The 15,288-nt window shown below is 39.6% G+C and overlaps 1 protein-coding gene across 4 annotated transcripts in view; it reads right to left on the bottom strand.

Moving 5' to 3' along the window:
* KIF16B (kinesin family member 16B) overlaps positions 1 to 15,288 on the bottom strand; it is a 306,716-nt gene that overhangs the window by 244,352 nt on the left and 47,076 nt on the right. For all 4 annotated transcript variants that reach the window (XM_040637964.1, XM_040637962.1, XM_040637963.1 and 1 more), the window contains exons 6-11: positions 15,112 to 15,221; positions 11,964 to 12,106; positions 10,295 to 10,463; positions 9,989 to 10,120; positions 8,637 to 8,812; positions 2,375 to 2,440 (exon numbers count right to left, since the gene is read on the bottom strand). In XM_040637964.1, the coding sequence (XP_040493898.1) occupies positions 2,375 to 2,440; positions 8,637 to 8,812; positions 9,989 to 10,120; positions 10,295 to 10,463; positions 11,964 to 12,106; positions 15,112 to 15,221 (796 nt within the window). The remainder of the gene's footprint in view (positions 1 to 2,374; positions 2,441 to 8,636; positions 8,813 to 9,988; positions 10,121 to 10,294; positions 10,464 to 11,963; positions 12,107 to 15,111; positions 15,222 to 15,288) is intronic.

The raw sequence follows: 15,288 nt of genomic DNA, 5'->3' as shown, positions 1-15,288 counted from the left end.
CTCTTCCAAGAGGAAGACACTTCGCACACGCCACTGAGTACGGTAACTGAAAGGGCATTCATGTCAGAAACCTTCCTGACAGAAAGCCTTTGTGACTGACAAGAAGTAGAGAAACCGGAGCAACGGTTTACCCAAGAGGAAAACCAAAGCATACCTAACCCACCTATATCCAATCGTTCAGTGGTCATTCATTTTACTCCATTTACCCCAAATAGGGCTGGACTAAGTTAAAATCACATCTCCTCATTTTTACTAGTTAGTAAAGTCAGAATCCATCATCTTCTTGGTTAAAAAGAAATAAAAGACACAGGACTGACACGCTCTAGCTTTGCTTTTCACGTGTTTTTAATGGTTTGTGAAGACTGTTGTTGCTGCCTGGGACTGTGCGTATGCTCCGGTCTTTCACCCCGAGTGATGCCAACCTCAGTCTCTGATGATAGCCATTAAAGCCACATGGCTATCAGGGTTCATTTTGGAGAAGCTTTCAGAGAGACAATAGTCTTATGCCTTTTCTCCTTATAGGAGAAGAAAAGATTGGTGTATGGAATTTACCAGTTTATGATAATAATCAGTTAACAGATTCTCACTGGCAATTTATCTGAGAAACACAGGATTCAACAGTAAATGCTTCTGCATTTCACCAACAGGTATGTTCTCCCTGAAGAAACGACAAGCCAATCAATCCTTTTCTAATTCAATCAAATAATTCTAGCTTTAAACAAATTGTTAAGTATGCCTTGAGTTGATTTTACTATTGAATTTAAAGCAAATGATCTTCATTTATAAAATAGACAAACGTGGGATACCACCCCTAACAAATGATCAGGTGATAAGATTTACAGACAAGCAGGGGCGCCTGTGTGGCACAGCGGTTGAGCGTCTGCCTTCGGCTCAGGGCGTGATCCCGGCGTTATGGGATCAAGCCCCACATCAGGCTCCTCCACTGGGAGCCTGCTTCTTCCTCTCCCACCCCCCCTGCTTGTGTTCCCTCTCTCGCTGGCTGTCTCTCTCTCTGTCGAATGAATAAATAAATAAATAAATCTTAAAAAAAAAAAAAAGATTTACAGACAAGCAGATAGCAAACAATTGTAAAAGGTCAACAAAAAAATAGATGAAAACTTACAAATTGTTATGAACGAGATAGGTAGTCATTTCTGTCACAGCATGTGTAACGCATTTAAATTAAAATGTTTATTAGTTTCTATTAACTTGCTAGGTATTCCTGAAAACGATTATTAAGAAACAATTTAAGACTATATCCAGACATTTCAGAGCACTCGAAATTAGAATTTGAGTACTAAAATATAAAATTTCATGAGACAAATAGGGATTAAGAATCTAATGTTTTTACTAATGCTATTATCAGCAAATTCATCAGCAGAATTATCCAGGGACTTGTCAACAAGTTCCTAACTACAACCCAATTTATATTTTCAATATTGTGTATTCTTGAAAAGCTTACCAACAGAATCCAATTTTCTTTCTCAATCTGTTTTAACCATTCGGCACACTGAACAAAATCCAATCCCAAAAATGTTCTCAATGCCTATTTTGCTTTCCACAGAGGAGTATTTAAAAAAAAAAAAAAAAAAAGAGTGTAGAACCAGGTCAGCCATGAGACGTCGGGGCCACGTCATCTCCAGAGCTGCCCTCTCTGCCAGTCACTCCCTGCCACTCGCTCTTCCTGCCTCAACTCTCACTAGCTTAAGGGAAACTATGCATCTACCTGGGATGGATTCTCCAAGGGCCGCACTTCCCACCAGAAACAAAGTAAAAGGATGACAAAAAAACTAAACAGTGGTCATGCTTCAGCTATGGTGAAGCTGTGGGGACCACTGCTGTCTCATGAATGCTGAATGTGGCCTCCCTTGACCCAGGGCTCCCGTCTGCCCCGAAGGACCCAGTGGCCTCGCTGCTTCATCAGCACGGCCTGCATGTAAATTTCAATTGCAGTTAACTATCATGTACCAGACATTTAGTAAGTCACAAAGAACGTGATAAGACACATAAAAAGTCAACTATTGTGCTACCTTATTTTCAATATTTTATTTATTTGAGAGAGAGAGAGCACACAAGCGGGGGTCCGGGCAGAAGGAGAAAGAGACTCCCTGCTGAGCACAGAGCTGGACAGGACAGTGGGGCTCCAGCTCAATCCCAGGTGCCTGAGACATGACCTGAGCTGAAGTGAGATGCTTAACTGACTGAGCCACAGGAGCCCCAACTGTGCTTCTTTAAAAATGGGGTGGGGCAGAGGAAGGGTTAAGTGAAATGAAGAAAGAAAATGAGTTTCGAGCAGCAAGTACCAAAAAGCATGCAATTAAAACAAAAGCAAAAGTTAGGATTTAAAAAAATAACAAGTCGAGGTATCACTTACTCTTGCTTCATTCTGCTGAAGTTTTTCCTCCATACTTAAGGCTGTGGGGGAGTCTAGGAGGGCAATCTACAATTTAAGCCATAAAAGAGAATAGCAATTAGTAAACAGCAATTATCTACAGGAAGGATTTGTCCATAATTGATAAATTATCAAAAATCAACACATAAACTATTAAGCAGAGGTAAAACATATTGTCCCACACTCGCCAAAAAGTATCAGTCATCACTAAGTCTTTAATCAATATTTCATATCTCATATCATATCTCATAACATTCAAAACCAAGGCATCCTAGCAAACCTACATTTGCAATACAAATCAGTAAAGCGAAGGAAAAAGACAAACATGTAACATACTGACATTTTGCCAAAATCAAACACAACCTAAATCCCTAGATCTGAAAGGATTCATCTGTTTTGAATATGCACGATGTAAAAATTCAAGAAGAAGCATAAGTCTTGCTCAACCACAGGCTCCTGAGATTTACACATGTTGATACATGCAAATGAAATTCATTTATTTTCACTGCTGGATTATACTCCACATATGGTACGGCTACACCACAATCTACATACCCATTTCTTTATCCATGTTGCAAAGGTGTAAATATTGACATGAGAATGATAAACACCAAAATCAGGTTAGAAACGGGACAAGGTAGACAGAGACAGGTGAAGCAAAGGGAGCCAGGTGGGGCACATGGGGGCTCTGTGTTTGGAACTCATAATCTGAAAGGCAGGGACCTAGTACTACCTAGGATGTCATCAGAAATAAAAGAAAGGAGTCACAGAAAAGGTACAGATGAGAGCATATCGTCAATGATACTGTAATAGCATTGTATGGTGACAGATGGTAGCTACACTTGTGGTGAGCACAGCACGTAAAGAAGTTGAATCACTGTTGTACACCTGAAACTAACGTTAACACTGTGTGTCAACCAGACTCAAATAAAAAGAGAGAGGGTCTTCCTCCCTCCCCATCCCACGGGCAACCAGTCTTACCCAATATGTTATGTAAACCTGCAGTTTTTCTGGTCATATGCAAGCATATTTTTGTTGCCTTTTAAACAAATAGCATGAATACTATTCTGAATAGTGCCATTTTCACTCAACAATGTATCCTGGAGAAAATTCAGTACAAATAAATCCACTTCATTCTTTTTTAACAATTCCAATGCACTGTATGGTATTCCACTATATGGATATTCCATAATTTATGTTAGTACTTTCCTCTTAATGGAAATGAAGGTTTTTTTCTAATCTCCTGTTTTATCAGCGATGCTAGAAATGACTATTCTATACCAGTTTCCTACCATATACATAGCTGTATTGATAAATTCCTTGGAGGGAATTTATGAGTCATTTATATGTATCCTTTTTTTTTAATTGCCAAGTTGTCCTCCTCAGAGACTGTAGCATTTTTTTATTATTATTTACTTTCCAATTTCTGTTCAAATGAATGCAAGAGCCACAAGGTGATCGTCGTAGGCTCAGTTCAACATTCAGGCTAACAAGACTACCAGGGGTCACAGTCGGCCTCTGTCTACTCAGCAGATAGCAGAGCTAACGACAGAACAGCAAGGTCCTCGTGAAGTCTCTGCAACAGTCCTCACAGCTGTCAGGAGCTATTGTCTTCGGCCCTCTTGAAGGGCTGAGATTCAAACCCGCATGTGGGGTGCTCACCTTGGCTTAGAAGCCCCCGACCTCACAGGAGGCAACATCTCTTGTAAAGGCATACCCTCCAAGGTCCACAAGAGACACACCCAGCTACAAGAGTACTGCACTCAGCGAAACCCAAAGCTAGTGTAGTTAGAAGAAACATGTTCAGGATTAAATAATACTCAGATGAAGTTCGTGTGTTAAAGCAATTACACTACAACAAAACTGCAGCAGTATCAACTCCACTTACAACATTTACAAGCACCTGCTGCCTCCCGCCCTTGCCAACACACTCTGCAAACAAGCATTGTGATCTGTGCCCATCTGATAGGTTTTCTAAGAATTCTGAGGTATAATTTACATGCAGCAAAATACACAGCTTAATGACTACTTGTCGATGTCCCCAATTTCGTATATATATTCATTTCACTATTCTTAGTATTTGCATTTACTGCATTTCAAGGGACACTGAGCATATTTTCATAGATTAGGAATCATCTGCAACTTTTTTCTGTGAACTGTGCTCATATTCTTTGTTCACTTCTATCAGCTCGTGATCTTTCATCTTTTTTTTAATATTTTATTTGAGAAAGAAAGAATGAGCAAGCACAAACTGGGGGGAAGAGCAGAGGGAGAAGCAGGCTTCCTGCTGAGCAAGGAGCCTGATGTGGGGCTCGATCCCAGGACCCCGGGATCATGACCTGAGCCGAAGGCAGACGCTTAACTGACTGAGCCACCCAGATGCCCCTATCTTATCCTTGTAATAAAAGCTCTTTCCATAATAAAAAAAAAAAGTGCACAAGTTGGCAATCTTCTTTTCCTGGTTTGTACTGATTAGAGCAAATTTTCATGGTGTCATGTAAATATACTATGTTCTTCCTTACCTTGGTCTATGTGAGATCTCATGAAATGAGACAGAGTTATGGTTCCCTGTGGCAAATCTGTTTGGCTCTGTCTCCTGCTATTTCCTATAGTGTCGTTGATTTGTTTTCATTTTTTTCCTTTATTAAAGTTGACGTCATGTATGATTTTAATTATGAATTGCACTCTTTGCTGTAATAAAGTGTTTTTAGGTATACATAATACACATAAAATGTAAAAACAACATAGTGCTGTTTTCATACTTCCTTCTTTCCCCTTTGAATTACCTACTGGGCCTGTGCTCGGTCTTACAAACATCATGTAACAGTTTTACTCTGTGACCCTCTTGGAGATGTGTCTATCTTAAAAGTTTACACGTGATGGCATTTCTATTATCTAGCTACCATTTAAAGTTTCTCTGTGACTCCAGCTACACAAACGAGAAATTATTCTACTTCCATCTTCTCCTCTTGTCTTTCTTTGCCTCCTGACTTTTCTGGCTTACTTCATTTCTATATTGTTTAATTTTCTCATCTCCGAATACATTCAAGAGAAAAGGAGTTCACAGACATTCTCTCTGCCAGATTCAAAGCAGAAGTCTGAAAACATGCTTTAAATATAACAAAAAAGAACACTTGAAAAGACAAGCGATCAAAATGCCCGACTTCATTAACCATCTGAGACGTGCACACTAAAATCCTTCTATGACACAACTCTGCATCCATCCAATGGCTACAATGAGAAATGGACCATCCCATTTGTGTTACTGGACACCCACAGCGGCTAGAGCTGGCACTTTCAGACACTGATGCTGGACTCTCACCTGGTAGAGGCTCTTTAAAAAACTGTCTGGCAGTATTTGCTAAAACTGAACTCATGTACATCTTCTGACCCACCAGCTCCACCCCTAGGTATAGCCCTAGCAGAAATGCATCGGACAGTCACTAAAAGACGTGGAGAAGAAAGTCAACAGCAGCACTAATGGCCCCAGAAAGGACTCCCCAAATGCCCATCAAAATTAGAATGGATAAATGAGCTGTGTACTCACATACATACGTGTATGATGGAACTCAATATGGCAGTGAGAACGATCTACAACTACGTGCAACGACGTGCCTCAATCTCACAAACACAACATTGAATGAAAGAAATGAGATCAAAAGAGGATATACTGCATGATTCCATTTCTATAAAGAACAAAAATGGGCGACAGTAAAGCCTAATCTATGCCCTCAGAAGTCAGGGTAATGGTTACTCTTGAAGGAAACGGCAGGTAGCACCTGGAAAAGGGACATCAAGGGGGTCTTCCAGGGTGCTAGTAAGTTCTGTTCCTTCATGTGGGTGCAGGTTACATGGATGGATTCGGCTTGAGAAAATTCACTGACCTGGATCCTTATAATATATAATTTTCCCGTACGTACACAATTCTTCAATAGAGTTCAATCATATGTATGTATATACAAACTACTACATAATATCTGTGTATCTCTATGTAGTAGAAGCAAATACATGTTCGATTCTTGTGCTTTATTTACGTTGTGCTTTTGAAACTGGTGCACGTGGTATTCTGCATCGGCAAATATGCAAACTTGTTAAAAGGAGGAGTTGATTTTTACTTAGCTGTCCTTAAACAAATAATGGAACTTTGATTTGAATAACATTCTCAATGAACCATGGCAGCATTTGGAATATTGTAGGAATAGAGCAATGTCATCAGAAAAAATTATACAGAGATTTTTAATGGGCACTTAAGAACACCTGCTTATTTTATTACGCATCACAAATTTAATTAATTTAGGATAAGCCTGTATCGTCTCACAATAATTTATAGTTTCATAGTGTGATAAATTATTTTAAATTGGGATTCCTGTTTTTATTATAATGCATTAAGTTTAACGAAGAATTTTATCTTCAATGCACTCTAAAATAGACTTAACTATCCTTTCCATCCTCACCCTCAAAGCTACAGCAACAAAAATACTCCTTTAATTACAGCGCGGCCTTTGGTCATGAAAGAAGATAAAAGGCAACTGGCATACACAATACCTCTGAAGACATTCCTTAGACAGAATATGCAAAAGTTTTAATAAATTAAAGTTTCCTGTCCATATGATAAGGCTCCCTACAAGGATTTCCTCAGTTTAATTTAAAAAGGCTGATTTTTTTTTCCTTCATTCCCGTAACTTAGCAAATCATTAAGTACAAGTTGCACCAAGAATTTTCCAAATACTTTCCTTCACATATAATAGTTTGGGTGATCCTAACAAATCACCCTTGAATATTCACCTCAGATAAGTAACATTTTAACAACACTGAAAAAAAAGATCCCAATAACATGGTGGACAAATTAAAATGACTCTCATGATTCAGGTCATAAGTTAGGGGAGCCTGACAACATCACATACAGCTGGACCATTCATTCGGGCAGCCTCCTTTCACACACAGGAAAGGTCCACATCAAAACGTAAAATAGACACGGAGATATTTCTAAGGGCATGAACAATTCCGATTCGACTGTCGTCTGCCACCTTACGGGAAAGAACTGTCAGGTGTATTTCAGGACACAGGAAACTCAGTGAGGTTTTCATCCTGCTGATAGTTTCAGGGGCCAAACCACTTATAGTATGTCAAGGGCTTCCAGGGCCATATATTCTTAGATGAAAAGCTGCTCTAACTATGGACTATGAGAAACAAACTGAGGGCCTGGGGGGGGGGGGGAATGGGATAGACCGGTGATGGGTAGTAAGGAGGGCACGTATTGCAAGGTGCACTGGGTGTTATACGCAACTAATGAATCATCGAGCCTTACATCGGAAACCGGGGATGTACTGTATGGTGACTAACATAATATAATAAAAAATCATTAAAAAAAAAAAAAGAAAGAAAGAAAAGCTGCTCTAGATGGAGCACTCTGCATTTAAAGAAGAGCATTTTTTTTTTTAATAATACACTTTAGACGTCCATTTACGGCTTAAGAAAATGGGAAGAAACGGATCTTTGTTTCTAACTTGAATCTAAGTTGAATATTTTAAAAAGCTATCCCTGATTTTCTTTCAAGGGTGGTCTTTCTTCACAACAGCATTAACACCTATCAGAACCTAATTCGCGCTACTCATCTCAAAACGTCACTAACTCTGTGTGTACGCTATGTAGAGGGGTTCACTGTGAAAAAAACGAAAGGACAAAGCCCCTTCACTAGAATCCCAAAAGATCCTGAAGTGAGGCCGTTCCGACAATCAAGCAAGGCCTCAGGGACATCAGTTCAGCTGGCCACAGGCTTGTCATACATGTCACGGTATCACCATAACCACCTCTGTGATGGGCAATACAAAATAGACTCAGATAGGTCTTCAAACAAGTCTTTCATTCTGTTAAAATACATTTTCAAGTCATAAAATGCATGGGTAGAATTTTAAATATTACTCCAAGCACCTCAATTTCCTTCCACTAATGGAGATTATTCTGCTAATCCTATTGCATGCTAAATTTCCATCCATAATTGATAACTATTAGATAGTTAATCATTTCGGGTTTAGTGGATAAAATCTTCCACACGGAGCACACAAGGAGTGCAAAGGCCAATGGGAGGGTAATGTAAAGGAGAGACTGGCTAACTCATTCAAAGCTTTACTTAGCACTTATTTACTCAAATCAATACAACGAGTGAGATAATTGTCTCATTAAGATCTAGAAATAGATGTCATTACTCAAAGAAAATTATCCATAAATCTCAGAAAAACCCAACCTGATTCCCTTGAGCGAGCAGTGTTTTCAGTCTGGCTATTTCAGCACGCAGCTCACGGATGAGTTTGACGTTGGCGTCCTCATTAATAGTAGGCTTGTTGATGATGTTTTTGGCTCTATTTGCATAGCGAAGAGTACTTAGGGTTTCTCCGTAATTGACATCAGCAGGTGAAATGGCTGTGAAGAATGAATTCAAAAAATAATTTACCCAGCACTCCGTGTTTCATTTAACACAAAGTTGGTTCGTAATTTAAAAGTCAGATTAACCCCAGGTCATTGGATAGACTAAATATTCATTGCCACAGTAATGAATATTAAAAATTATCTAAGATTTATAGGAAAGGTGCTCACTATACCAAATTAAATGTCATTTTGCTCCTCTTAAGTCTAGAATCAGCTAGCTAGCTAACCAACTCTAAAATGAGATATGAGATATGAGATACTCCACCATACTTCAAGGAGTTTCTCTGTTCAGGATACACCAAGAAGATGATTTCAAGATTATCTGTACTTCTCAGTATTACACAGAATTTAAAATACTTTTAAAAGTTTTGGCAAAGCCTACCATCTGTAAAAATCCACAGCACGAGTCAGTAGGTCAGTGAATTCTTTTCCTCTTAAAGCTTTGATTAATCGCCCCACCCCCACCCCCGAGCCCACCACCACAGCCTGTAGGGCTCAGGGAACCAGACAGTTGCATCTTGGGTATACACCTCAAGATAGATCCCTTTTCTCCAGCGTTAATGTAAGGCCTGGGGAGCGGGGGCGATGCAAACACAGGGAGGGAAGGGGAGAAAGGGCAAGAGAAAGTGGGGTTAAAAGTTTCTGAGTTTCCCCAAGTGACTGGCTCCCCTTTGCACATTTTTCTTTCTCTGCTACACTTCTTCCAGTTAGTGAAAATGCCACAGCACCATATAGAACTGCTATCATTATTTATGTGCATTGCTGTTTTTCCTCTCAATTCTTCATTGTAGATTCCACATGTACTGCTTTAGAATAGAAAAACAAAGCTTGGATTGTTTTCACTTGATGTTCCTGTAATGATTTTCTCCTGTGAGTTCCTGGAGTGAAAAGTTTCTTTCCTGTACTTTGAGCAAAGAAAGGGTGAGAGTCATTCCGCACATATCCCAGCTTGCACAACACATGGCAAGTTTATCCAGCTAGGAAACGGGAAAGAGAGGTAATAACAGGATAGTGTAGATGGGATCACAGTGATTTTCAAGAAAGAAAATTATTTTTTTAAGATTAAGAAAAAAAAAGTACTATTTCCTAATGAGATGCTTAAAACTTACACAGTTACAGTTAGTTCACATAAAACACTATATGCTGAGGAAAAGAACTTGGAATTCTTACTGGCGATCATGATGGTTTTAGAGTTCCCGCCAAGGCTATCTTTCAACAACCAAGTCAAAACAGAATCCCTATAAGGCACAAAAACTTGCTTCTTCTTCACAAGAGGGTTTGCTGTGTCCTGAGATAAATCGGCTGCATGGGAGAAAAACAAAACAAAACAACCAGTGAGGTTTTTTTCTCTAATTTGGCTTCAGAAAACCTTGAGGCTATAAACTCAGTCTGTAACACAAACATTAAACATAATTGCTTCGCGCTAACACAGTACAGCAAAGAGTAAGAGGCAGCAGGGGACAAGCAGAAACCCACCTAAGGCAGAAATGACATTTCCCAGAGTCACGAGGGATTTGTTAATATTCCCCCCTTCCTTCAGTCTAACCCCAGTGGCACCGGTGGCATCCGCGCGCTCACTTCCAGCAAGATCGACTAGATGGATCTTACTCACGGTTTCACACGGCATTTCAGAGTCAAATTTTGCCTGTAGCAAAACATAAAAGCAAAATTGAAGAGGTGTAAAGAGTCCTGATGTTGTTTGTGATACAAACCCTAATTATTTTCCATTCCTCACTGTGATCTCTCAGGGTAGGGTTGTTTTTCGTTTTTTGGGTTTTGTTTTGTTTTTAATCTTGTTGTTTCGTTGGCCTTCTTACTGATTATAGAAAACTTCCAAATGAAACTGAATACAACAGAAGTCTACCATATGTCATTCTTAAACTTTCTGAAGAACTGTTCCATCACTCCAGTCACTTGGTGTTTCTCAACAAAGCCTGACTGAGTCTGACTGTGGAAGAACAGGACGCAAGTTGCTGAGGGCACTTACAAAGAAAACAGAAGTAAACAAATAACTAGTTTTGTTCTCATCTAGAATCTTCAGCATTGCAAGCACAAGGGCTCTCCAAAATAGGATAAATGTAGATAGCTATGTAAAAGATAATTCGACCATCATTCAATGTTAAAACTTGTTTCACAAATTATAAAAAACTAAAAACCTTAAATAATGTATTCCTTGATTCTGAATTCTACCAGAATTTTACCTTCCCAAAGACTTTTAACCTATGTTCAACAGCCTGAAGAAAAATGCCAAAAAGAAATTACCGTACTTTGATAGAAACTAGGGATGGCCACATCTTAATGTACGTTAACCAGAAAGGAGAAAATCCAATAAACTACAGTAAAACACAAAGAAAGGTCTAACAAAAGGTAAAGATGTGGAGCATTTATTGGGAGTTGTTCTGATTGACCTTTGAGAATTTTTTTTTAATTTTCTTTGCTCTGTGATCCCCCTCCTTATAAACACTATCTTTTTTTATCTGATATGTTCAACGGTTAACATAGGCCAGGACATCCCCAAACACCTAACACATGTTTAAACCCCGAGAGGAATCTCCGTACGTGTTTGCATTGATCTGTTCCACTGGCCTAGGTCTTAAAATATTTATCCTCAGTAATTTCCACACATATTCAAAATGCTCTCCACCTCCTGACCAGAATGAGTTCTTACATAGGTACTTAAAAATGTCGGTTGCCCTTTAATATCATTCTCATAATCCTAATCAACTTTGTGGGGTGAGTGCCATGGAGCGATAATGTACCACAATGAGTTACTCACCTTGGCCCCCAACTGGTCTGACTTGGCAATCCATTATCTCCCACAGCGCTCGCAACAATGAAAACCTTTGCTTAATTATACACAAAGCAAGTTTTTTGTGTGTTTTTTTTTTTTTAATGTCTAGACCAGGGCGGAAGCCTGCTAAGTATTTCTTAAGGGTACACATCTGGACATTTCAAACAACTGTGACTGTAACCACAGAGAGACTCTGCACACAGCACATGTTCGACTCTAATTAACAAGGAAATGACAGGCAGTCACCTTTGCCTGCTGCTGCTCCTGGTTCAACAGTGATCGGTCCTCAGCTGGTGCTAATCACCTGGTAAAGGCCTCAGGGATGGAGCCAGCCGGCCCCGCAGCTGCCCTCACCTGAGTGAACTTGATGGTAAAGATGGCATGAGACCTGCTACTGACGTCGTTCATCCCAGTCGCTGCTGTGGTTCGATTGATATTTCCCGCATCCATCAGTTCTTCTACATCACCGTAATTCTGTACTAAATGTTTGGATAAATCTGGGAGGAAAAAAAAGGGGGGGGGTGGGGGGGAGCTGAGGAAATCTCCCTAATCTATAGTAAACATAGTAAGAAATTTACCTCTATGAAATAACACACGACTATACAGATCTGTTGACTCGTTTAAAGATCCTACTTGTTCTATCCCAGTCTGGGATAGGCTGGTGATGGGTATTAAGGAGGGCACATATTAGGGGCGCCTGGGTGGCGCAGTCGTTGGGCGTCTGCCTTCGGCTCAGGGCGTGATCCCAGTGCTCTGGGATCGAGCCCCATATCGGGCTCCTCCACTAGGAGCCTGCTTCTTCCTCTCCCACTCCCCCTACTTGTGTTCCCTCTCTCGCTGGCTGTCTCTCTCTGTCAAATAAATAAATAAAATCTTTAAAAAAAAAAAAAAAAAAAAGGAGGGCACATATTACATGGTGCACTGGGTTTTACGTGCAAATAATGAATCATGGAACAGTACATCAAAAACTAAGGATATACTGTATGGTGACTAACATAATAAGAAATTATTATTAAAAAAAAAAAAGATCCTACTTGTTCCTACAGTGTGGTAGTTTATAACACGGACTCAAGGGCTGGGGCCGTCTAGGATCAAATCCCAGTCTGCCACTTACTAGTGAACTAACATGGGCATGTGCGAGTTACTTAACCTCACTGAGCCTCGGTCACCTCTGATAATGCATACCTATTGCACAGGGGATTTAGGATAAGTGCTAGCTGTTATCATCAACCTCGTGAGCACTAGTCATAGCAAGGGAAATGTAAACACTACCTTCACGCAAAACCAGACAGCATTTTTTTAATCCCCTAAAAAACTTATTATTCATTTTTTGGGAACATTCATATGGTTCTAAAATCCAAGGCTACCAAAGGTATATGGTGTAAAGGGTCTCCCTAGACCCCTATTCTAAAGTTCATTCCCCACTTCCCTTCTGTCAGGCAACCCAGTGTAATTAGTTTCTCCACACCTTTCTAGAAATAACCCATACATATACAGGCCATTACATATATACATATAACCATCTTCTTTCCCCTTTCAAACATGGCAGCATACCATAAACATTGTTTTGCATCCTGCTTTTTTCTATGTAATAATAACTGAAGAATATTCTGTATCAGTTGATTCCTCACTCATTTTTATGGCTGCAGAGCATTCAACTGTATGCATGTACCATAAACAATGTAACCAGTCTCCTGTTGAGACTATAGATGGTTGTTTACATTTTGTTAGCAATTACAAGTAACACTACCACAAATAATCTTGTACACAGGTCTTTTCAAATATGTGTGAATATTTCTGCAGAATAAATTCTTAAGAGGCCAAACGTTGAGATCAAACCACATTTGAAATTTTGATGGATACTGCAAAATTGCCCATAGAAGGCAATTTACACCCAGCAGGAGCAATGTATGAGACTGCCGGTCTCCCAACACTGTCTTATCAGGCTTACTCACATCTACCAGGGATAGGTAATAAACGTTATCTTGAAGACTTTTTTATTTTGCTTTTCTCTGAGTATCAGTGAGGCTGAGCATTCTTTCCTCCATTTAAAAACCATCCACATTTCCATTTCTGTGAACAGTCTACTCACATCGTGTGTTCGTTTTTCTACTTGGTTGTTGAATCTGGTCGTGACTGAGTTACAGGATCTCTTTCTCTATTAGGGAAATCAGTCCTTTGTCTGAAACTTTGATTGAAAAGACTTTCCCCACTTTGGAGGTTGTCTTTTTACTTTGCTGATGGTGTTTCTGTCAAATTTTGTTTTTTTTACCATTTCAAATTTAACACTTTTATTTCATGGTTCCTGAGTTTTAAGTGAAATTTTTAAAAGACTTCCCTTCTCCAAATTTCTGGGAAAAAAAGCTAACCCATAGTTTCTCAGTCATTTTACTATGTCACTTTGGACCTTAAAATCTTTGTTCCATTTGCTATTTATCCTGGTGTAAAAACGGAGTTATGGTACCAATTTACTCTTTTTTTTTCCTACCAGACAGCTTAACAACCAATATTCCACCAATGTCTGAATATCAGATTTATTAGAAACTAAATCCCCCTAAGTATCTACATCAGATTCTGGATGTTTTCCCCTGTTTGATTATTCTGTCTTTTCATAAACCAGCTTTGTAATATGTTTGAGCATCTGATAAGACAATTAAAGGGAAGCAGGAGGCACAGTTAGCCTAAAAGCTATTAACAATAAGAGCTATTCCACGCTCCACAAAACAAATACATAGTTATACACCTTACTTTGGGCATAAAAGGCGAAATTGCCATTGGAAATTTACTAAAATGCGGACGGAGTTCTGTCAGTACACCTGGTATCACTAGGTGAAAAAGACAACCACAATAGGAACACCTTTTCAAGCCCAGGACCAGTTCTCGGCCTTGCGTCCAACGAGACACAGAAGAAGGACAAGAGCCACAGGAAAGCACTTTTCGGGGTGTGATTCCTATGGTGAGCCGCAACTCAGCCACCTCCTTGAGTCAGCTGGGAGGAGCTGCGTTAGCAAGACAGCCTTCCACCCAGCCTCTGTATGAATGATTAGCAGGGGCCAGCCCTTGACCGAGCACTACTTGTCACACAAACGCTGAGCACCATGGCACAGGAAACTGTCAATGCTCTTCTCACAAGCTAAAAAGTCTTAGGATCTCCTTATGGTCATAAGCTACCCTTAAGGTCAGTAAAAACATATCGCGAAGATGCAATGCCATATAGACAGCTCGTAGGGTCGTTTATGCTGCCTGTGAACACTGGAAAACAAATTTCCAGAGGGTTCTTCTGAGAGCCAGAGGAAATCTACTGGCGAGCCCACAAAATCAGTGAATGCCGGTGAAGTATAAATTCATACTAGTGACAGCTGTAGCGACAGCACGTCATTTTTACTAGAATAAAAGGCCAAAGATATTTTTCACATCTCACCATTATCTTACGTTTTTCCCCACGAAACTATTGTTTTTACACAAATTCCCAGGAACAGAACTGTGAAATGTTCACTCTTACCCTCAACATACGGTCCTTCTTTTGGATGCTCCCGGACTCTTAAATTGAAGGTTTTGGATGACTTCCGCCTAAGTAGATCTCTCACACGTTCGTTATAAATTTCCAAGTAGCTAAAAATTTTAAATAGGACTGAAGTCAGTAAAATGATTTCAGACATTAACATAACAACAAGACAAT

Source organism: Ursus maritimus, unplaced genomic scaffold, assembly GCF_017311325.1.
Source record: "Ursus maritimus isolate PB19 unplaced genomic scaffold, ASM1731132v1 scaffold_22, whole genome shotgun sequence".
In the NCBI taxonomy this organism is placed as follows: Eukaryota; Metazoa; Chordata; class Mammalia; order Carnivora; family Ursidae; genus Ursus; species Ursus maritimus.
This window is presented reverse-complemented; position numbering and strand designations above follow the sequence as displayed.